General features: G+C 39.3%; 1 protein-coding gene across 2 annotated transcripts; it reads right to left on the reverse strand.

Moving 5' to 3' along the window:
* Positions 1–295: 295 nt before the first annotated feature.
* Positions 296–24,237, reverse strand: LOC135475334 (sodium- and chloride-dependent GABA transporter ine-like). 2 transcript variants are annotated; one of them, XM_064755189.1, is made up of 15 exons: positions 24,101–24,237; positions 17,779–18,026; positions 17,223–17,357; positions 16,511–16,703; positions 14,252–14,311; positions 13,482–13,632; positions 9,101–9,247; positions 8,688–8,800; positions 7,610–7,719; positions 5,790–5,911; positions 4,904–5,056; positions 4,475–4,571; positions 3,671–3,744; positions 3,035–3,199; positions 296–1,714 (listed from the first exon to the last, which is right to left on the reverse strand). In XM_064755189.1, the coding sequence occupies exons 2-15, from the start codon at positions 17,879–17,881 to the stop codon at positions 1,589–1,591; spliced, it is 1,749 nt and encodes a 582-aa protein (XP_064611259.1). In that variant the 5' UTR covers positions 17,882–18,026; positions 24,101–24,237; the 3' UTR covers positions 296–1,588. The 2 variants fall into 2 exon arrangements, with proteins under 2 accessions (XP_064611259.1, XP_064611260.1); XM_064755190.1 differs by lacking the exon at positions 24,101–24,237 and adding an exon at positions 23,812–23,937.
* Positions 24,238–24,558: the final 321 nt, after the last annotated feature.

Consider the following 24,558-nt stretch of genomic DNA (forward strand, 5'->3'; position numbering starts at 1 on the left):
TTTTGAATTTAGAACATTAAAACCATGGTGAAACTAAAATTAAACTACACAGGTTGGGACGTCACTTGGAAATTAGAAATATATTCCTGTTCGACACTGGATCGACATTGGAAATTAAATGCTTAATGTTTAACAAATTCAATACGATGTACATATCTGTCCGGAAAACTTGTTTTTGTTTGACTGGCGGACTAAAGGGCTTAAAGAGGAGAGGTATATCGCTTGGTGGACACTGGTATGGAACAATGAACAGCATAATTGTTTCTACACAAGAAAAGTTTTATTTGATCATCGATAAAAAAGGGAGACATTCAAGTACCTATGACAAAATAAACATTTGGGTAAAAGACAATAATAATAAAAAGAAGATAATAATGCTAAAAACTACAAAATAAATTTGCTAAAATATATACAAAATGTAAGATAGCTTAGATGATACCTTTCTAATTTCAATGAAAATGAAAAATGAAAATCTATCCACAACAGTCAATTCACAGTAAGATATAAGCATGCCATTTGAAAACCGAACAAAATGATGTTAAAATTTCACATACACATTTTCAGTAAATATGTACAGTAACATTACGTTATCGTTCCTTGATTAGTTTGCATATGCCATAATATGAACAGACATATGGTAGTGTCATTTGTTCAGTGGTATATTAGTTTGTGAAATCTGAGCTTACCATTACCATGGTTTCGAAACCGCTATACATATGCCCACCAGCAGGTAAAGTAGATCAAGCTAAAACACAGTTATATGGATTAGTTAGCGCTTGGTCCTATATACAGAAAGATTAAAATCATCCAAGGTCAAAGTATTAAAAACACTGAATTTAATGCTTCGCCGAATCTGACTCTGTAAATAAAGAACATTACAACGAATCCTTATTGTCACGGACGTAGTCAAAATAGGTAAAAAGATACCATGGATCTGATTTGGGCCATTAGATTTCCACGACATTCATACACAAAATGGCTTATATACGATAAATGTTTAAAACCCAGTTGAAAAAAACATAAAAGTTAGATAAAAAGTCCTCAATCAGGCAATTAACAGACATGGCTAAAAAAGGGAGAAAATATATATATATATATATATATAAAAAACAGTCAAGTTATATCAGACCATTACAAATAACTGGAAATTGTATTTTGCTTATTAGTATCAACATTCCTGAACTTTTAGCAAGAAACATGGTTTGAAAAAATCGCGAAGCCAGCCATGGAAATTTGGAGACAACCATAAGCTTTCCAGATACCTTCCAGATGTTTTCACGTAGTCCGGACGTCAAGTTTTGACTGACGAATGCTTGAACCAGACTATTCACTTCAACCAGTCAGACTGGAGCCTACAGCCAATAAAGATACGTAAAGAATACTTAAATATCTGCCTTCCCAAAGTTATGCGTTATGCTACTACACAGAACAGCGCCGTATATGAAAACAACAGGTTGTTCTCTTGACTTTTATCAAATACTACGCAATGCATAACGGAAAGTAAAAAGAAAAACATGCTTAACATCTAATATCATGCTGAATCTCGTCAGCCTACCCCCATCTCACACTACCTCGCCTTACACGCGAGCTAAAAACTAGAAACCAGCTGAACATCTTCCACATTGGTGGTGCCATCTGGGCCCCTCTTCGTTAAAGTCGCAGACTCTTCCCCAGAGGAATCTCTGTTCACAAGAAGACCGCCAGATCGATGCTTCTATATGAACAGAAAGGAAAACTGATCATTTAAAGAACAGCAAAGATGAGATAACAGTGGGCTAATGGCGAAACGGGTATAAAAAAATTCTCACCTCTACACTTAAATGACCTGTCTGGCCTAGTTATATTGCTTTTGGTAACTGAATGGGATGGATTGGATGTCTAATTGGATGGAAAGACGGGGTTGCTTTTTGGCAACTGAAAGGGATGGTTTGAATATCTGATGGGATGGAATGACCGGATTGCGATTTGGTAACTGTGGGATGGATTGAATAACTGGCCGGATTACTTTTTGGTAAATGAATGAAATGGGTTGAATAACTCGCCGGACGGATTGCGATTTGGTAACAGAATGGGGTGGACTGAATATATGATGTGATAAAATGACAGGATTGCTTTTTGGTAACTGACGGGATGGACTGAATAACTTGCCCGATTGCGATTGGGTAAGTGAACGGGATGGACTGAATACCTGCTTGAATCGCTTTTTGGTAACTGAATGAGATGGATTGAATACCTGACCAGATAGCGATTTGGTAACTGAATGGCATGTGAAGCCTCCGTGGATCAGTTGGTTAGCGCGCTGGCGAAGCGTAATGACCCAGGAGCCTCTCACCAATGCGGTTGCTATGAGTCCGTCCAGCTCATGCTGGCTTCCTCTCCGGCCGTAAGTTTTTCCAGCAATTTCCGGATGGTCGTGGGTTTCCCCCGGGCTCTGCCCAGTTTCTTCCTACTGTAATGCTCGTCCCTAACGTATAAGTGAAATATTCTTGAGTACGGCGTAAAACACCAATCAAATAAATCAATCAATCAATCAATACATAAATGGATTGAATATCTGATGAAATTACCGTATTGTCTTTTAGTAAATGAATGGAATAGATTGAATGTGACATACAGTGTCACATATTGTTTTGGGGATTTTACGATGAATTGAGCGAGTGCTTGGGGTTTAACGTCGAACTTAACAAATTTTTAGTCACATGACGACGAAGGAATCCTTGGAGTGCATGTAATGTGCCTCCTTATTGCAGGACGGATTTTCACCGCTCTTTTATCTAGTGCTGCTTCACTAGAAGGCAAGTAAGCCATTATAGTGATACGAGTCACCCACTATCCCTCTTTTTTGGGCCTCTTTTAAGGTCTTAGGAGTTACTCGACCCAGGATTGACCCTGGATCTACTGCTCCCGAAGCGGACGCTCTACCAACTGTGCTATCAGGGTCGGTGGGACGAATTGAACACAAGTATATTATTAACATATTGGTCGCCCTATTATTAAAATAAGAAAACATGGTCCTCCAACAGTTAATTCTCACCCTATTGACGAGCTGTATGACGTATACCAGAACTCCCAGTACAATAAAGATGTAGGGTCCAGCAGCAATCAACCAACTGATGATCAACCACTTTTTTGAAATCACATTCCCGCTGAAAAGGTGTATTACATCGCTGCTTTGAGCACTCTGTACCATACCCAAAACCTAAAATTAACGAAAATAAGACATAAAAAGCTACAAAAAATAAGATAAGAGGAGTTACAATCAAACATTTTTAACATCAATGCCCAACTTCAAATTTCTAAACCACGCGTGTGAACAAGCTGTATACAGCTAAAAAACTGAAGGACATACGCACCAGTAATGAAAAACGTATTACGGTATTATCTACATGCTATAAAAGACGTACATCACAGAGAGTAAATCCAGAGCAGCGGCGACAGTGTGATAGTTGGCAAATGGTCACACGTAACTGATGAAATATGGCCTCTTGTCAATTTACCTCAGTTAAGATTTTATTGTAACTGTTAAGGTAAATGCATAAATAATAGCAAATTACACGCCCCCTCATACCATGGCTTAAGCAGAATTAATTTGAAAAAATGCAGTGATGTTAATTGCAATTTATTACACTTCTCTGGTCTAGAATTACTCAAGAACATAACATAGGCTTACCACCCATGCCGCCCAAGCCAGGAAGGCCCATATCCCGATCACTAAGCGTTCTGCAACGGCAACCTTTTGCCAAACTGCAACAAACAAGTAGAAAAAGGTAGTTAAACATTGTTATTACAGACAGTGTAATGACTGGAACTAGCTTCGGTTGTACACCGGAACCACATCCACATATATTAAGCGGGAGAACGGGGTTCTGGATAGGGCATGTTAAGTCAGAGTCGGGCTGCTTTCTCTCCTTCACACACAGATGCAAAGGGTAATCAACAGGACGGCGGAATGAAACAGACATACCATTTGACAGAGAATCACTTCCTGAACACTTAAACTTTCTAAATATCATAGATGCTAACTCAATTTATTCCTTTAGCAATTTTGGCAAAGAGGGCCTCCGTGGCTCAGTTGGTTAGCGCGCTAGCGCAGGGTAATGACCTAGCAGCCTCTCACCAATGCGGTGAGTTCAAGTCCAGCCCATGGTGGCTACCTCTCCGGTCGTACGTTAGAAAGTCTGCCATCAACCTGTGGATAGTCGTGGATTTCCCCCAAGCTTTGTCCGGTTTCCTCCCAACATAATGCTGGCAGCCGTCGTATGAAATATTCTTGAGTGCGGCGTAAAACACCAATCAAAAAAATAAATCAAATTTTGACAAAAACGAGGAAAACAACTCAATAATTTTAGATTTTATAAGGAAATCCCTGTCTTTATCTGACCAGCAAATCACTTATTTAACGATACGACATCTTTGAGATGTACGCAACAGCTGGGAAAGAGGAATCCTACTTTTAAAAATAAATGAAACTTACTGTAGATCACAAGGAGCCCTAATCCCAAGAAATAGCGCGGCACAAATGATAGCCTATACACAGCTAAGTCAACAATCCCCAAGATATCGTATCCAGCCTGAAAAATCATACACGCATGATAACTTTTATCAGTCATTTGATATCAATCGGTAATAAAACTGGTCAACAACAAAATTGTATATGTTGCATTCTTACAGTTTGTCCCACACAGAGACAGGGGAATTAAATAAATAAATAATAAATAAATAAATAAAATAATCTCCGCCGCATAAGGGCATCACGCATCATGAAAAATGCAAGAAGTATACAAAAAGAAGCAGGCTGAATGGTTATTTATCATTACTGATTGTAAGTGTTAAAACCAAATGCAGTTTTTACTATTATTATATACTATTTATATATTACACGTATATAAATTACTGTACATACCCGGGTAGTGAATGGCAATCCGAGTAGCATCAAAACCAGTGACATGATGGCCGTTGTGACAAACCATACAATTCTCCTGTTATAGGCACATTTCTTGAGCAGCCAATCAAACGCTTCCAGAATATTGTCAACCAATATCAATACCATCAAGGCCTACAGATGAAACAGCACTTGCAAACAATGTCCAATAATTTATTTAATTATTCATTGATTTATTTCATTCTTGTTTAGACATAGACATAGACCTTTGGAAAGGTGCTGGTGTCACGTGCGGATATTCACACTAAACACTGTTGGAAGACAGGCGGTCTAACTCGCCTTATAGACTGTGCAAACGTCCACTCGACCTTCGTCGGCTGCTTATTGGCACAAAGGCGGCCCAACGAACACAGCAATCAATAGAATTCGCCTAATTAAAATTATATTCTTTCTCTAGAAAAGGCTGGGAAAAAATGATTCGTATACCCCAAATCAGCAGTATCAGATTCCACAATTTAGAAACTGCTAATCAAAATTTCATCCCGACAGCTTCAGCCGTTCTGGAGAAGAGTTTTAAGCTTATCATTAAAATTCAAAATGGCTGCTAAATCAAGTGAATGGCTAAGCAGCACAAACGTCAAAAGTTGCTTCATATGTTCGTTATTCAAACTACAAAGTTTGGCTTTAGTAGTTTTCGAGATATTGCAATTTTACGAGCTGACTAAGAATAAGAATAAAACGAACGATTTTTAAAATGTCCCGCTAGGATATCGTGAGCTCCTGATTATATTTGCACAATGAAATTGGTGAAAGACAATACACACAAACTAAATAAATAAACCATCGGGCTAACGCCAGTTATACAGTTCTACAGAAGAGACAGACAGAATTCTGAATCAGTACTTACGATATTACAGATGTAATGGATGTAACCGGCGAAGAAGAAGAAAAATGTTGCACTAGCATGTGCAGGGCTGCTGACAAATGCGTGAAAAGCCGACTGTAAGTTGATGTGTATCGACAAATACTCTGTCAAATCGAAATACACTCATGTCACAAAAACAGACAGGCCTATAAATGCGTACATTTTGCAATCAAAACCTAACTGAAGCAGTTTTGGAAATGGGCTCTTTGCTTAGTCGAATGTTGTATATCACAAAAGAACTCTGGACACCATAAAAGTGTATACTGACTGTATAAGCATGGCTGGATCTGGTTGCCCGCCAAACATTTCAACTAGGGTGGTGAGATCCAATGCGGTAACTGTACATGTAATATTTGTCGGAGTTTACTTCTAACTTACAGGCAAATGTAAATGGAAACGACCTGTACCTTAATTAGCACTAGTTAAGTACATATAGTTAGAATAAAACATCAACTGAAGCAAATTAACAAGAGGACGTATTTCACTACATAATATATGTGACAATTTGCCAAATATCACAATGGTTTTACTCTGGTTTTACCCTATAACTATAGTCTTTAGTTTTTTTTATTGTGATTCTATATCAAATATGATGACAACTCTGTATTTTTCATAATGCAAACCATTTAACATGGAATAAACTGTACATAAGACCACTGGATTTTTCCAGTGCTAGTTTACGTTGCTAGTATTTAAGTATTTAAAATGAATAGTTAGAATGAGACCCTAGATAGGGAAAATGGAGAAGAGGCCCATTTCACCTGTTATAGGTGTGACAATCACGCTGTTGGCACTGCTTTGGTTTGACTTTCTATGCTGTAGTCTCCTATATATACTATGTTATAAATAGACACCTAAGAAAAGTGACAGCGGGATCAAAATCTGTGCCTGTGCACAAATTCATTAAGATGTTAGCACCCAGTTATGTGATCAGTTGGAAACAAAATGGCGAATACGCAGGATATCTAAAATTTACTTCGAATTTGATCCAAATACAACTATACAAATGTAATGGCTATCGAAAATTCAGTTTAATTCAGTATTCCGGAATTGCCATCGAGTGAGCTTACATGAGGTAAGAGGCCTAAACACTCGCCACTACTTCTACTTACATCCATTCTCGCCATACCAAAGATCACACCGCTTCATCAATTCTGAGATGCCTTTGGCATCATTGGATTTGGAGTAATTTTCGAGTTCAGCTAAAATACATAACATACGTTTCTACCAATGAAGGGCCAGAGCGAAGGAGCAGTTGTGACAAACCGCAGTGTCCGTCTTACAAGGCAGCTTTGGGGTCAGATCATCACGTGACACCGATTTAGGAACAAGATCATTTTGATCATGAAGCTGATGATACGAGTGGAGAGATTTATTGAAAGTGATACGTAGTTCCTTATATTCCGTAGTTAACCTCTCTTTACCATGATATCTCGTTTATTATTTCTTTTTAACCTCTCAATAAAGTGATAGATACATGTAGTTTATTAACTTCCTTTTAACTTCTCTTTACACTGATAGCTCGTTTATTACCTCATTTAACCTCTCTATACAGCGACAGCTCGTTGATTACCTTCTTTTAACTTCTCTATACGGCGAAAGCTCGTTCATTACCTTCTTTTAACTTCTCTATACAGTAGTAGCTCCTTTAATACCTTCTTTTAACTTCTCTATACACTGATGTCTCGTTTATCACCATATCTTAACCTCGTTAGGCAGTGATACCTATTTTATTACCTACTTGTAACCTCTCTATACAGTGAAAACTCGTTTAAAACGCCCAACCTCTCCATAAAACTCACCATTCATGCCACGTTGAGTCGCGACGGAAGCTGCATACTGATATGGCGCAATGGTTAAAGCGGGGAGGTGACGAAGAGTCGCAGCGATGAGAGGTACAAAAAGCCATGTGCTGAAACAGTAGAGAGTAAATATTATATTATAAAGTAACAAGATTTCGGGAACTCAAGATACACCCGTCTGGATCCATTTTCAAGTTGGCGGTACGTAAACACCTCAAGTTTGAAAGATCTAAGTGAATCCTTTCTGTACTGATATACTGTATAAACGTATCATAAGAAGGGGCTTAACTCTGTAAAATATTTGCTATCGACGTCCATTACTCAATATGCTTCTGGGTTAGTGGTAGAAAACATAAGCATTCAAGTTTCAAAGCTATAAATTGATCGGTTCTGTTTATATAGTGTTAACAACACGAAGACCAAATATCATAACACTTGTTATCAAGGCCCATGTTTCAAGAGGCTGCTCGGCTAGTAGTAGAGACATAAGAATTCCAGTTTGCAACCTCTAAGTGAATTGGTTCTGGAGATACAGTGAAAACATTGACTGAAATTTATTTATTTATTTTTTTGATTGGTGTTTTACGCCGTACTCAAGAATATTTCATTTATACGACGTCGACCAGTATTATGTTGAGAGGAAATCGGGCAGAGCCCGGCGGAAACTCACGACCATTCGTAGGTTGCTGGCAGACCTTTCAACTTACGGCCAGAGAGGAAGCCAGCATGAGCTGACCTAAAGTTTACAAGCGGATGGACATCTGTAACAATGTCATACCATAATTCCACCCATTATTAACGAAGGGGATGAAAAAAACAACGACATAAAATTATCATAAAAGTTTAAAATATCTTGGTTTAGGCGATTTGGATGTACTCGTCCTGATATTAGAAGTCCCTCGTTTTGACCAGGCCTTCACCCACAAAGATGCAACATAGTGGAACTAAATTCAAAGTGCAAGAGACAATTGGCCATATGGCCATGTTATAAATGTAACAATGTGATATAAAGTAACTTAAAATCGTGTACCATGTACGCTGATCAAAATCCTTACAGAATATAACAGTATTTTCTCACATGTTGCGCAATATTTTTCCATTTCCGATAAGTTTACCAAACGTTGGTAAGGAGCCAAACCACAAAGGGATGATAAAACCTAAACGTCCTATAGTAAGCATCCACGTATTTGCCTGCAAAAAAAATACACCAAAATATTAAATTTGTGCGTAACGTCGTATTCAAAAACATTTCGGTCAGGTTTAGGATGTTATGTAATATATGCAACGTACAAATGTGGAGTTTTGTAAATGTACTAGTCATTAAAAGTTGTTGAATAAGCAATCGAACTTAACGACGTAACATCCACTAACATCCCATCGATTCTTAGGAAACCAAGACAGTACCTGCGCCAGGTACGCTGGCTCTGTAGTGTAGGCCTAACAACTTTCCGTAACAAGATTTCATCGGCGACGACACTGTGTCATACTCACCTGTCCAAGTCTGGAGAAATCTGGCAAATAGTAGTAAAGCAGAGCTGTTACGGCGTGTCCCCCGCCCGACTTGGCAACAACATTCCACCCATAACCCAGGACACCGATGAGAATAATGGTGGTGGTGACAGCTAATATGGAGATTACCTAAGAAAATAACACGAATCTATACTACCGGGCAAAAGAAACGTATAACTTTTAAATGCAGCTTTTTCTATTGAAAAATAAGTTGAATAAGTTTGAACGTTGTGCGAATACGTTTGCACATAAGCACCCTGTGTACACGTCACTTTTTAACGAGATTCATTGAAATTGGTGTAAGACACCATGAAAAATCGGAAAAACAGAGTTTCGGGCCCTGTTGAAAATTCTCGATAATGACCGCCGTATAAATACCGATGTAGCACATGGTAAGGGTGCAATACCATAAAAAACATCTAAGAGATGCCGAGACTCACACAAGCAGAACGTGATAGAGCCACTGGCATGGCCGACATGGGGGCCAGCCAACACCACATTGCCAGAACATTCAATTGCAGTCAAGCCACCATCAGCAGACTGTTGGGTCGTTACCACCTAACAGGCAGGACACAAGATCGTCCCAGATCGGGCAGGCCAAGTGTTACAACGCCTGTACATCCGCACAATCCACCTGCGTAACCGGTTTGTGACGGCGACGTCAACGACGGAAACGGCACTGGGACACCCCATCAGCAGACGCACAGTCTTACGACGACTCCGCGTGAGTGGTATCAGAGACTATCGCCCCTTCCGTGGAATGGCATTGACTCCTCTACATCGTCAAAACAGGCTGCGTTGGGCAAGAGTTGTACGTCGATGGCAGCGACGAGACTGGGAAAGGGTGCTGTTCACTGATGAAAGCCGATATAACCTCTTCAGAAATGATGGTCGAATTCGTGTGTATCGACGCAGGGGAGAGCGATTGGCACAAAACTGCATTCAGAATGTCCACCCTTTTGGTGCTGGTGGGGTGCTTGTATGGGGCGGAATTTGTGGACAGGTGAGAACGAGATTGGTCATCATCCAGGGAAATCTGACTGGCCAAAGATACCAAGATGAAATATTGGAACCTGTTGTGGTGCCATTCGTGCATCAACAGCAAAGGGGTATCCTTTTGCAGCAGGACAATGCACGACCTCATACCGCCAGAGTTGTACTAAATTATCTGGACACGGTTGATGTCAACGTACTGCCTTGGCCAGCACGATCGACAGACATGAATCCCTTAGAGCATCTGTGGGATCATCTTGATCGACGTCTGAGACAACGCGTCCCTCCCCCACAAGACAGGCAACAGCTCGAATAGGATTTATTTGAGGAGTGGGACAGAATTCCTGATGACGTCATCCGGCGGCTGACGACTTCAATGAGGAGACGTATTTTGGCTTTAATTGATGCAATGGGTGCACACACACGCTACTAACGATCTGTCTTATGACATGATAGGACATTAGGTACACCTTTTTAAGGGAGTCCCTTTACTTGCATTTGTGTAATTTTTCAGATTTACCCCATGCCTTCTTTACTCGGCCTGACAGTAAGTGTAATATCCATATGGCTTTGAATTTTTGAACAGAACTTGGAAAATGGTTTATTGCAATATAATGCTTATCATGTTGATACTGTCTGTCTTTCTTTCTCTTTCTTGTGGTGCTGAACAAGGTTATACGTTTCTTTTGCCCAGTAGTTTATAATAGATCGATTAAAATTAAAGTTTTACATCGGTGAACGGAAGACTCGAGATAATGCTTGGTGTTTAATTTTCCACTTGTAAGATGGCGCTCAGGTTTAAGATAGGACGAAGGAGATCCCCGTGAACATATTGTTAAACTGAGTTTGAACAAATATTCAAAAATGTACATTAATCTGAGTAGTCTGGCACTTGAAAGCACCAGAGAATAAGGCTGGTTGCATGCATTTTTTTCCCACCAACACAGGGTAGTCTCCGCTGAATGACGTCATACAAGTCCAACCTTTACCAGCTGAAAGAGCTTTGTCATGTACTTTAGTGTTAAAAGAGCTACAGGAGTGACAAAAAGCATATCCAATTTTCTCTACGAAATTGTTTGCTATTCTACATACGTTTGTGAAAACAAGGTCGTCGAAGAGTCCTGGAGTTAGTTGTGGAGTTAATCAGACGATTTGATCCTCAATAAGACGTGGGTTTACAGTACAAGACGGAACGATTTTGGGCCCAACAAAAACAGTCGTACGCGTCTGGCCATTTTACGGCTGGAAGCAACGACAGCTGAACTCGAAAGATATGGCTACTATGGGGGGTCACAGTCGGGTAAAAAAACCTGAATCTGAACTCAAGTGATAAATGGTAGACAGCAAGTCTCTGTACACCAACGCCAACGTGGTCTTCCGCACATGTATTTATATTGTACACGACTATATAGGCATGTTCGGAATTCCCACAATGACATACTGCTGTCATGGCATATATAGGTATGAATTTAGGATTAACTCGGGGAATATACAGTGATACAGATATCAGGCAGAAAATAACTGTCATTAAATATTAAATTTTAAGATAAACACACACACTGAACAGTGTAACACAGAGTAAAGGCATAGTTTAATTAACTGGCTGTATTGCTAATACGGTTGGAAACGCCTGGACAGAGATCAAATTCAACGTCTGAAAACTCGGAATGGAAGTCTGTCCAGAGATGTCATAAACGGAAACTTCAACGCCATTCGCTATGTTTATATGGCAGTATTTTGCTCTGTGTAGCTAGAATCCGTCTAAAAAATGACGTGGATTTTATAAAAATTCTCAGGTTGCATAGCCCTGCCAGCTAGACTTGGGTTGGCCAGCAACAACGTCACCCGCTAAGCTGCACCACGTTGGCTGACTGGAGGTCGGCTAGGGCAGTTGATCTATTGTTTTTGGTGGATTTAAAGTCGTTATTACGTTTTTCAGAAGTCTTTTCGGTCATATCCTGTTTAAACAGGTTATAATCTTTTTAATTATGACAATAGCAAAATCTGAAAACTAATCATTTAAGTGATACATGGAAAGGCACTCTAAATCGAAGACACTGGCTTCAAAGTATAAGAAAGCTAAAATATGAAGTAAGGCTCATCGTACAGACAACTGAACACTACGCTTAAAATACTTTCATTTATTTTTTCAGATTTTTTGAAGAGTGTTAAAAGGCATTCAAATATTTGAATACTATGGTGGTTTTAGGAGCCATACTGATGGTATCAAGGAACTCTGACCTGACATCACCTTTTTTTCCTGTTCACCAGGAGGAAGGAATTTGGGGAATCCTTTATCAGTAATCCTTTTCTAATAGGTAAAAAGAGATATTCCAACATTCAGTGTCGTGATTACAGTTGAAAAAAAAAACTTCCTGTGACCTTAGAGTTCCTAAACTCTGATAGCATGGTCCATAAAGCCCACCATAGAATTCAAATGTTTGAACGCCTTTAACTCTTCTCACAAAAAATCTACAAAAATAAATGAAAGTATATTTATGCATAGTTTTAAGTGGTCTATTTAGTGATACATCAGAAACATCAGTACATTTACTGGGATCGCGGGAACAGCTTAGAGCCTGCAATCCAATTTATGCCCCTACAGATGCTACTTAATTTCAAGACTGACCGCTGAAAGCCGGAGTTTAAACTAAGGTTTACGCACAAAGAAGAATGCTGAGATGTTTCTTTGTACTTTAAAAACTATAAACTGCATATTGAGGATATAAACATATATAAACATTCCCCATTAAAATGACGCGTTATTTTGCCGCTCGAAAATTCTAGATTGCCTAAAACACGTGAAGTTAGCTTAATATTTTCTGTTCACAAAAATTATCAAATCCTTGATCCAATGGTTACGAGAAAGTCTATCTACCAAAACTCGGGCAAACTGCGCGGTCCGAAAGTCACTGCTGCCTTATACCGGTGCATGTCAAAGGTATAGTGGCATACAAACGACCCACGCACGCAAAACGCGATATCCGAAAGACACTGCTGCCTTATACCTGTGCATGTTACCAATAGTAACACACAAACGACTCACCCGGGCAAACCGCGGGGTCCGAAGGCCACTGCTGCCTAAAGCCTGGCTCTCATACACCCAGCGGATGAACGCAGGTAGCTGGCAACTCCAGTGTTCTCATGACGTTGTATACCAGCGTTGACCGTGATAGATGAACATGTTTCAACTTCAAAGGTTCCAACCGAAGTTCCGAAGTTCTGTAAATCATCGCCGGTTCCATGAGAACCAGACTCAACCGCCTGTCCCCGGCGGTCATCTACTGGATTTATGAGAGCCAGGGTTTTATACCTGTGCTTGTCAGTAACATGCATTAACTCACCCGATCCGCACAATAACATGACTTACCCAAGCAAAAACACGGGGGCCGAAGGCGACTATCAGGAAGATAAAGATCCATGTAATTACTAGTGCGATGGGAAACGCCGGAAATCCAAGACCATAGCTGAACCCCCCTAAGTCGTCAGGTATTGTCTCAGGCCACTGAAAGAATTTGTGTCTGAACACCCAAAAACATAAAAGAGCATAATTACATTATGAGTCTACGTCCAAAAAATAAGGTCAAAATAGCGGGAAATAATACTTAACAAACATACGGACAATTGTTTGATTTTATAAATTTTATACAGCCAATATAGTAAACGTTTTGAACAACATCAGATAGTTTCAATTACAACTGTATATACTTTGTAAGACACATGGTTAATTCTTGATCAGCTGAATATGAAATTACACATAACATGAAGAATACAATAGGAACCTTTTTGCAACTTCAAACTAGAATTAGTTTACCTATTCTAATTTGAAGTTAGAAGGTACAACTTGTAACTTGTAACTTGTCACTAAAGATCTCTAATCTGAAGGCTGAAAAATCTTCATTGCAACTGAATGCTCGAAACCACCTTACAATATGCACCAAAGGCTATGTCGTCTTACAGAACGGTTTGCATCAAAACGCAATCAACACAGTGGCAGTGTAACTTCATATGAGGAGAATACAGATAGTCCTGACCTTCTAATATACTACATGGATGACCGTATGGAATTTCACATATAAATACATGTAACATACATGGAAACGGATCAAGGCACATGTATAGAAAAGTTTCAGAACTTACGCAAGGTATTCGTCGATAGGTGAAGATGCACGTTCATTATAATATGGATACCAGGTCACGCTGAAAGTAAAGAATTAAGAGTACTAAAGTATACTAAAGTCACGTATAGACTCCTAAAAACTTAACACTTACAGGGTTCGAGGAGTGACCGCACTTCCAAAGTGTTGCACAGAACAATTGCAATTGTTATATATTAACATCCCGCACCAGACAAAATACCCCGCTCTTCATTGGACAGCATCGGTCACGTGGGGGACGTGTATATTCCCTATATCCTGCAGCCGAGATCACATATCTGCTGACTAGGTTATCTCCCTTTGTTTGTGAAAACAAGGGTCACATCACTGGTCTATTCGCCTATACATCTTGAGCTGAACTGATGGATCATTTGTAGGATAAATTCGTGACATGTTTACTCAGTGGCAGTATACGGAAATATATGGCGTCAGTTACCCTGATATTACGCCTCGCCCCAAATCAGGGTAACTGACACCATATATCCTGTACCCATGTAACTTTTATTACAATTGTTATATATAAGAAAGAGTCGCATAGTACATTTCAAAGTATATGCGTCATATCGTTAGCATATGAAGTATAATTCATGGTCTAGTTTTATGTGGATAAATCCCGTGATTATCCAAATGCAGCATGCTGTATTTCATAGGTTGTTAGGCTGGCGTTTTGGATTGTTTTGGAAATGTGTCTTGTGATTATCGGCTTGAACGTCCTTTCATGGTCTACGAGTAAGTATACAAATGTCAGACTTAGACTCTCAGATTCTTCTCCTTTTGGATCGGGTGTATATTTCTAAATATATATGCGCAAACGTCGCAGATTGTGGCGGCACATCGGTCACTTTTGGTTGATTATGCATAGAAGAGGTTGGGGTTTACATTTTATACAGTACTTTTTGCACTACATACACCGATATGCATGAAATCTGAAAATATATGGGTGAATCTAGCAGACTGGTTGATTTCACGTCAGCGAGGTCTCTGTGCAGCCACGGCCATGTTGGTCATTTCTCCATCTGACATACGACTGAAGCCCCGATATACGCTTCATTGTAAATGTTAGGCCTAATTGATGTGTGCACAAGGATAACTACAGGTAATTACCGTGGAATGTTGGTATTCTGTGAACTATGTAATGTTCATGTAAATATCATAAATGAAATACTTGTATATGTAGCTGGCACCGGCACAGTATAGTGTATACGAATTGCACATAAACGCCATGCAAGCCTATAGTACACCTAAATTATTCATAACCTATATTCCTGAAAACATCTCTGATGAACAAGAATGCAAACTCTAGAATTAGACTCCAATATTAAGAAAATTATCAGAGCTACAGTTTATTGCCATGCAGCTGTTGTTCGATCTCACAGAATGTATCTTAACAATTATCCTGGCCAATTCCTGTATCACGGGGATTATCGCCCTCGTTGGATTTGCGGTATAGTAGGCCTGTACACTCAAAAAACTAATCTGTTAAATTGACAGAATACTATAATTTCTGAATGATGGACACAACGCATTACTGTTATTACTGCATAATATTATGTTAGATATGGAACGCATGTTCTGTCATATTCTGAATACTTCTATTATTGTGATGTGAAATTGTGTGGCCCATAAAACAATATTATAGTTTGCTGTAACACAATTTATTCTACCATCACTCAGAAAACGTAATATTCTGTTAAATTTAATATATTAGGTACTCGAGTGTACCAGTGGAATTAAAAGAAAAAGCTGTCGTAAGGCAGGCGACAGCAAACAGGCTATCACGTCCATTCGTTAAATTACGAGGGTGGAATGCCGGGTAGTACACCGCACTGCATACATTAACATCTGGTGTCTTGGCCCAGTTGTTCATGAGTGTGTAAACAGTTAGGCCCGATATTAATCTTAGTCTCAACTAAAGTGTCATATAGTTTAGTGGCATATAGGATGAGACTGCATGGAATTAATACACTTTTGAACAACTTGCCACTGTCCACTTAACTCCAATTCCTTAGCGCAAACATTTTAATCCACACAATGGAAGTATTTGCCAATGCCAATCGCAAGTATACAGTCTCAGGTTACAACTAGAGCAAATTTATGGACAGTGCTGTGAGGACAAACGTAAAGACGAGAGCTAATTGTGGACTGTGGCCATATAAACAGCTTCAAATGCAGAAAGTGTAAGCGTATTTGTGTAATATGTCGTGCCAAGTGAAGCATTTCTTAATTTTATCAGCATACTTACTTGTTATAGCCGTAGTCCGGATATTGCGTGAAAGAATCTCGGCAAGTGTCGGTGTTCCAGGCATTGGCACAGCTTAAAATAGCCTCTCTTTCGCTGCCTACTGAAGCGAAGCCTGCGCAAATGTAATACACCGGAAGTGCTGTCCAGTATGTCCCGGTAATGAACATCTGGAGAAGGAGAGTAACAGCGACACCTGGCGGTGCACAAGAATCCATTGTTTACTTTGATACAAGGCGAGTAGTTTTTGTATATGAACAAAGGGGTTACGTTTTACAAGTAAGAGGTTATATGATTACTCAACAACTGTACTCTTATACCATGAACACAAGGCCTTTGGCAAGTTAGTGACGAACTCCCCACCTTTGACGTACATATATGCACACCATATTCATCGAGGATTAGTATTCGTCTTCAACGAGCGTTAGACTTGCAAACGGCCACGTGGGCTTCAGTTCTATACTAGAAATGGATTCCTGCTATCTATGTTGAGATTTTGAGTTGCACGGCGACGTGGTAAGTGAGGCAAGTGCATGACGTCAGCATTTTTCTGGCCATTTCATTAATTGCCCTAGATATCAAGCCGATGATCAAGGAAGGGCCTTCTTTCAAAACGTAAGGCGGGCATTCTTGTTATGTGTTGTGACCCGACCCAAAAAATTTTTTTTGAAGTGATTTCCTGGAAAAAGAACGTCTCGAATTATTTTTCACTCACCACGTAACAAAGGGAAGTAACTGTGAAAAAGGCCATACACACTCTTTTGAACCATTCCACCCAACTTCAGTTGAATGAACAGGATAGGGATCATCAACCAAATAGCGGTTACAGCTTCGATTATGAAGACCTGACCTGTTGGAAAAGAAGTTTATGGTGATAAAATATATACCGTTTCATTGCATCATATGAGCAATGTTCAAACCGCCGTCGTATAAGTGAAATATTCTTGAGTATGGCGTAAAACACCAATCAAATAAATAAATCAATTAATCAATCAAATGCACGTAAACTAATCGTAATCATTGTACACTAATCGTAAACATTGTACATAACAAAACAAAGATTCTAGTGGCAGTTTCATGAAATATATGTCTATATATATTAACCATGTGGCTTCAATTTTGTTGAGCAATTTCATGCTGGGTTACCATGGTGATATGGAGGTTAGAAGCCTTTGCCATCTTTTGGTGGAATATTTTGCGAAGACAAATTAGATGAAAGGTGAGCTAATATAATACATTTGAAAGGATTTCCAGAAAGATGTTGTCCTTACCGCCAATGAACATTGCTTGCTGACTGCTAAAGGCTATGAGTCCAATTAAAATGAAGTGCACAATGTGCCAGGGAGGAGAATCGGGGTTGCCTGCTCCACACATGTTGTTGTTGCTGCTGACTAAGGCTTGAGACTAAAGCAAGTGTGAGAACCAACTGGTAAATAGCCGGTCTTGCTACACGCTACTGAGTCTTTTCGCACACCTCGGAGACTCGACGTACGAACGTCTCGTTGAATAAACACAGAAGCTGAGAAAAGATCCATAAATATTAAAGTAAAATCGTTAGTTACACCAAGTAGCAATAAATGTACAATTTTTGTTCATTTTGCCTTTTGTTGTGAGCAGATATTTGCGTTTGCATTTTCAAACAGATGTTGAGGTTGTTTGTCGTGTATCTTTTAACAGCAGAATGCCTAAAATCTGTGTCTGTCCCTTCCATCCCCCCCCCCAGTAACAAGCTATATATTTGAGTGATGCAGCCACGAGAGTTACAAAGCGAATGATCGAATGTGTCGTGGGATATTTTGCTCCATCTCTTTTATTTCAGTTTGGTACTTTAAACTCTTTGTGGTTTTGTGCAGTATGGGATGAAAAAAAAGAGTGAAATAACTCCCTCCCCCACCTCAAAAACAAAAACGGCAAACACGAAAATACGAACTTATAGGTGAGATTTCTCCTCGAAGCAGGTGTTTAAATGCGATGTAAGTGACAGTTGTGGACGCAGGGACTGCTTTTGTTTGAAAAACTATGCTTCTTCGGCGACCACGACATATTAGAAGGCGGTTCACATTGCATGTAACTCTCGTGGCTGTGCCACTGGAATCGAAAAAAAAAATAAATAAAAAATAAACACATGAGAATCACGACAAGCACTGAAGAGGTCAGAATGTCTGAACATTCAATTATTTTTAAGAACTCAAAATAAGAAAAATAATGACCTCAAACTGAGCCCAGGTCATCACCGAATCATGCAAATGTTCATATTTTCAAACACATAAATGATTGCTCGTGGAAATGTACCGATGTCCATGCTGTTTAACTGTGTCTCTAAATGGGATCATACATACACTGCAGATTGCGTTCAGGTACAAGCTATAAACTCTCTCATACGCCACAGTTTGCTCTGTTGGCGGAAAAAGTTCAGCTGTACGAAAATTAATGCAGGTCGGTCCAATAACTAGCTGAGACTTTTCTGTTAACTAGAGCAAATTGGAAAATAACGGCGACGCACTGCGTTAATCTGATGTCGACAGCGAAAGACCATAATTACTACACCGGCGTGTCGAGGTCTGGTAAATTCATGGCCGCTCTTAATTGCACACATTCTCAGGAGTGCAGAAAAGCAGGAAATTTTACATGAGTTATTATTGCATTATGTTGTATTTTTAAACATTTATGTACATGGCTGGAATTATCACATACAGAGACAAAATATTATTTAGACAGCTGTATTGTATCACTTGCAACTAACTCTCGATGGCTGATTAAAATGCCTACATGTTTAAGTACACATTATACATTCTCACTCTCTATTAGACCGCCTCGGCCTCGAAGTCGGGAGACCCCGGGATCAAACCTGGGTCGGGTCATACCAAAGACTTCAAAAATGGTACTTGCTGCTGTTCAGAACTAAGAAGTTAGAGCAAGGAAACATGTCTGGTTGCACGAAATCAGAATAATGTGACCGGGTGGGGTGTCATGTAGGGTGTCTTCGGCATGATACTGCAGTGGTGGCAGCACTTTGGCGACAGAGACTCGCTCTGCCACAAGAAGACACCATATATGTACACACACCTAATGACTCCTCGTAAAAATATATATTTGATAGAATTCGCCGAAACAATCTATTGTATTTAATGAGGGTCAGGATTTTTTAAATAACCTCCGACTGAGCTTAATAAAAGCCAATAACATTTATCCTGGACTTTCCTAATAAGTTTACAAAATTAAAATCTGTCTTAAAAGCTAGGTCTGTTTAGCTTATGCAGCTTTAACTCCGAAACTTGCCATTAGCCAACCTTTAAAACGGGAGAGTGATCTCAGGCAGGGAATCCAGCTGGTTGCCTCGTATCTACATGATTTGTGAACTAAGGTATCTCGTGAAGCCATGGAGCTTCACATTGGCAAACTGAACAGCCCATGAACCCAAGATCCACAATCGGGAAGATTTCTTAAGATTATGAGCAGATAGCTGTTATAGCCACTTGATGCCTATACAGTGCTGGTTGGGTGAGTGCGTGTTTCAGGTTTAACGTCGTACTTAACAATTTTTCAGTCATGTGACGACGAAGGAATCCTTGAGTTCAGCTAATGTGCCTCCTTGTTGCAGGACGGATTTCCACCGCTTTTTTTTTTATCCTGTGCTGCTTTACTGAGACGACGTACCGAAGGCAAGTAAGCCACCCTGCCCGAGATATTGTACTGAAGCGGGTAAACCAGTTACACTATCCCCTTAATTATGAACGCCAAGAGAGGAAGCTCTACCGACTGAGCTATCGGGGACAGTTAGTGTTGGTTGATATGGTAGTTACGTCAACGTAATTCGACAAGGGCTTCGCGCAAGTGGTCTTTCATTTACAGAACTTCGACAACGTTTTCCCTACAAGTTTCATTAATCAACCCTATGTAATTAGTATATGCGTCTATCGTGGTGGATGGATGATTAGCGAGCTTGACTCAGGAGCCTCAAACCAATCCGGTCGCTATTAGTTCAAGGCCAGCTCATGACGCATGGCGTCCTCTCTGGTCGTAAACGTGGGAAAGCCTGTCAGAAACCTGATCATGGGCTTCTCTCTGGCTTTGTTCTGTTTTGCTCCACCATAATGCTGGTTGCCTTCAAGAAATATTCTTGAATACGGCGTAAAACAATGAGATAAATAAAGTAAATCTTGTTAAACACTAACAATATGGAGAAAAATTCTGCAATACACCTTTAATTTATAGTTTCTTGTAATGGCAGGTATGACATACATTAGCAGGTAAATATAAGCTCAGAGAAACGTCTAGATATAGCCTTGTGCTAAACTTTCAGGTTTTTTATTTTTTCATGTTAAATGATAGGTTTCAACATAAGCTAGATCAGTAAATCCTTTGTACGTCTTCGATAACTGTACAGAATAAAGATATTATGTCCCCCAACCATTGCCATGTTTACGTCAGATGTTCATCTGGGGGTGGGGTGGGGGGGCATCATACATCATGAACTTATTGCAGTTAATAAAGTAGCCTGTGTAAAATGATGCCCATATCATAGTTAATTCTGCTGGTGAAGATGAATAGCTCTCTCTTGATCACTTGTATCCCATCGCCACGGTCTCCTCTTACTTAGCTTCTCTCAGGTCACGCAAATTCGAATGTTTTCAGTATCCCACAGTGTGTAAAGCATACGTATGAATACGCGCTGACGCAGACCGTACACTTGCCCCATATGCTACTCGGTTCAGATTCTTAACAACATGTGGGCGGTGTGGTTACAGTGGACATGTGGAAATAATTCTTTCCGTGTGCAGGCAGTTACAGGTGGGCCTTCTTGTTAAGCTTTGTAAAGTGTCAACTTCACTCGTCTAGAGCGGTGCTCACTTGCCTACAACCCATGGGGTCACACTCAGATATGCTGGTTAATACATATGTCTAATGCCATACACAAATATAGGCTATTCCAATTTACTAAATCAGCAGAATATACCGGCGGTATTAACCAGGGAAAATTAACATCCGCGTTTGTGGTTAGAATTGTTTGACTTGGGCTTTCATTTATAAGCCCGGATGTTTCTCTTTTTTTTATAGCTGGTTAAAAATGTTGAAAAAAAAAATTATAAAAATTTTCCTGTTTCTCCTGTTTTCATATGTTATCATCATCACGTCGAAAGACAACTGTTTCCTTACATTCTAACACGTTCTCGCCAGGATAAGGCTGGAATAATGATTAAGGATTAATTCAATCACTCATTTTGTCTCTTACAAGTTAATTACTACCCCTAAACACCCTGATATGACAAAGTACTATAATAGGCCGACAGCCATTACAGCCTTGGACTGTTATGTCTGGCATTATGTGAATTACAGCACGACCTCCAGCTGCGGATGTAGGCCTGTAAGCATTGCGAAATGTTGACCAAATAACTGTTCTAAGGGTTCTATATACTGCACACAAAAATGAATCTGTTAACTTTAACAAAAAGTTTGTTGTCTATACAGAATACATTACAGCATCACTCAAACAGACGTCCTGTTGAAATCAAGGGATTAATTTTTGGAGTAGGGCTAGCGAGTTAAAGGATACGAGAAAAGGTACTTCAAAGCAAATTGTGTGGTTTAACGGAAATTATGCCAAAATACAAGAAAAAAAGATGTTCATTTTTGAGATCACTGCTTTAAGTTATATACATAGGCTCAGTCTGAGCCCTGGTCTGCCGGTTTGTGGCCAAAAGGCAATGGGTATCGTACTCAGTGGTATATAATATGTCAAATTTGATGCAGTATTTATCGAGTAATGGTATTTTCATGACACACATCGGAGATCTCCGCTCGATCGCCAGCTTTTTCATGCTGGCGGACGAAGGGTAATGTAAAAAATTGAGACAAAAACCGAACACGGACTATACCGTTGTTTTACGGTATACATATAAAGCAACATATTAACATTCATGTTCATGATATACAGTTGGAAACTTTTCCATATTTTCTCTTTTCATCGCTGCAATGATTAGTGCTTGGGGTTTAACGTCTGACTTTACAATTTTTCAGTCATATGGCGACAAAGGAATCCTCAGAGTAACGTGCCTCCTTTGCGGCACTATCTCTTCAGGCTAAACGCCAAGCGAGGAAGTTACAGCTCTTGTAAGGTCTTAGGTGTGAATTGACCCAGGATTGACCCTGGATCTACCGCTTCCGAAGCGGACAGGGGAAGAAAAAGAAGGAAAAAACATTAGCTGGAAACGGAATATAACAGTTAAATATATTTATGTGTACATATTTATATTAATTATATAAATAAGACCATGTGCAACAACAAACGGTCATCTGAAGATTTATCAATCTATAAGTTTATCAATTAATACATATATATAGTAAATAGTAATATTATGTGTATATTAATCTTGTTTTTTAAACTTAGGAATATATAGTTTTTATATGCATCTACTACTAAATTATCTATCTGTAATGTGGTTACAACAATACATTTATTTTCACGCATAGGAATTTCAAGATAAATTTGGTTAATAAAGTAACTTGTCAATATCGGACCATTGTATATACATACAAATATCCCAACGTCATTAGTTTAGTTATTGCAATATGTATTACATATCACATATCTGAAAAAATACTTGTCGCAATATTATTATTATAGGCCTATCCCCATTACATAAAAATATAAAATATTTATTACATATAAAATATTTATATTATCAGTGTAACAATTTTATATAAATAAAAACTATACAATACTAAGTTTAACAATGATATAAATATTTATACGCATAAATATATCTAACTGTATTATTCTATTTCAAGTCAATATTTCTTTTTTCTTTTTCGTCCTCTGTGTTTGTAATAGGCCTGTTTCGTTTGCCAGGCCAATATGCAATCATAAGCTGGAAAGGATGTAATCATTGTCGCATTGAAAAGAAAAAATATCAAGAAGTTTAAAATTGTTTAACATGAACATGAACGTTAATACGTGGATTTATATCTATGCTATAAAACAAAGGGTATAGTCCGTTTTCGGAGTTTTTTAACTCAAGTTTTACATTACCTGTCGTCCACCATCATGGAAATCTGGCAATCCAGCGGAGATCTCCGATGTGTGTCATGAAAATATCAGTATATCAGTTTTGAGTCGATACTGATTGGCGCGAATTCTTTTATATACAATGTACGGTATAGGGTATACATTTAGGAGTGGTGGATTCGAGCGGCTGCATGTAGCATATATTCCCCAGTGGGTGTTGTGAGATCAGTCAAGCGTGAAAAGCTCACTAGATGCGCGATTACAGTTATACCAGTATAAAATGCGTACAGAAACACACCCTTATGTGTCCTTCAACTCGCCTTAAGTTAACACAGTTTTAGAACTTTCCCGAGGATATGTCGCCTGGCTTAGTCATTAAAACACTGGGGTTACACATATTTCCAGCGAAGGAAAGAAACATCTGTTCCTACTTCAGTTACACCAAAAAATCGTCAAAACATGAACTTGGAATGAAAACGAAGTTTGTAGTTTGTAAAGACTGTCCTGAAGTGAGTTTGGCGCATCTGAGCGTGGTATGTTGAAAACGAACGGATAAAGGGTCAATACTATTAAGAACCAACACTTACCTTCACGACTTGAGCGTATGGGACTATGGAGCCCTATGAGGCCGCTACGCTTAAGTTCAGTGATTTCACTATCCCTCTAACAGTAAACTACAGCTAGGCTTTCCTGTACCACCAGAAAAGATGGCCAGGTCAGTGCAGTCTACCACTGCCGATTGGCCTTGCTGTACGCTAACGTTTAGGCCAGCGTGGTGCGTTTCCTCCTTTGGCCTAAATTTCCCAGCGGGCCTGGATCTTCCTACATCCGGATAACCGTGACATATGCCTTTTAATTATAGCCGCACCACCTAAATCCCCTATATAGCCTATAGTTGGGCCTGTTGCGGTTGCAATGAACTGAGGATCCTACAATGACATGGTGTTCATTTTCATGAGTATTTCGTTAAATAAAAATCAAACTTACCACTGACGGACTGCTAAACGAGAGTGCTGATGAGATATACAAATGTATGCAATATATT

Source organism: Liolophura sinensis, chromosome 9, assembly GCF_032854445.1.
Source record: "Liolophura sinensis isolate JHLJ2023 chromosome 9, CUHK_Ljap_v2, whole genome shotgun sequence".
Classification (NCBI taxonomy): domain Eukaryota; kingdom Metazoa; phylum Mollusca; class Polyplacophora; order Chitonida; family Chitonidae; genus Liolophura; species Liolophura sinensis.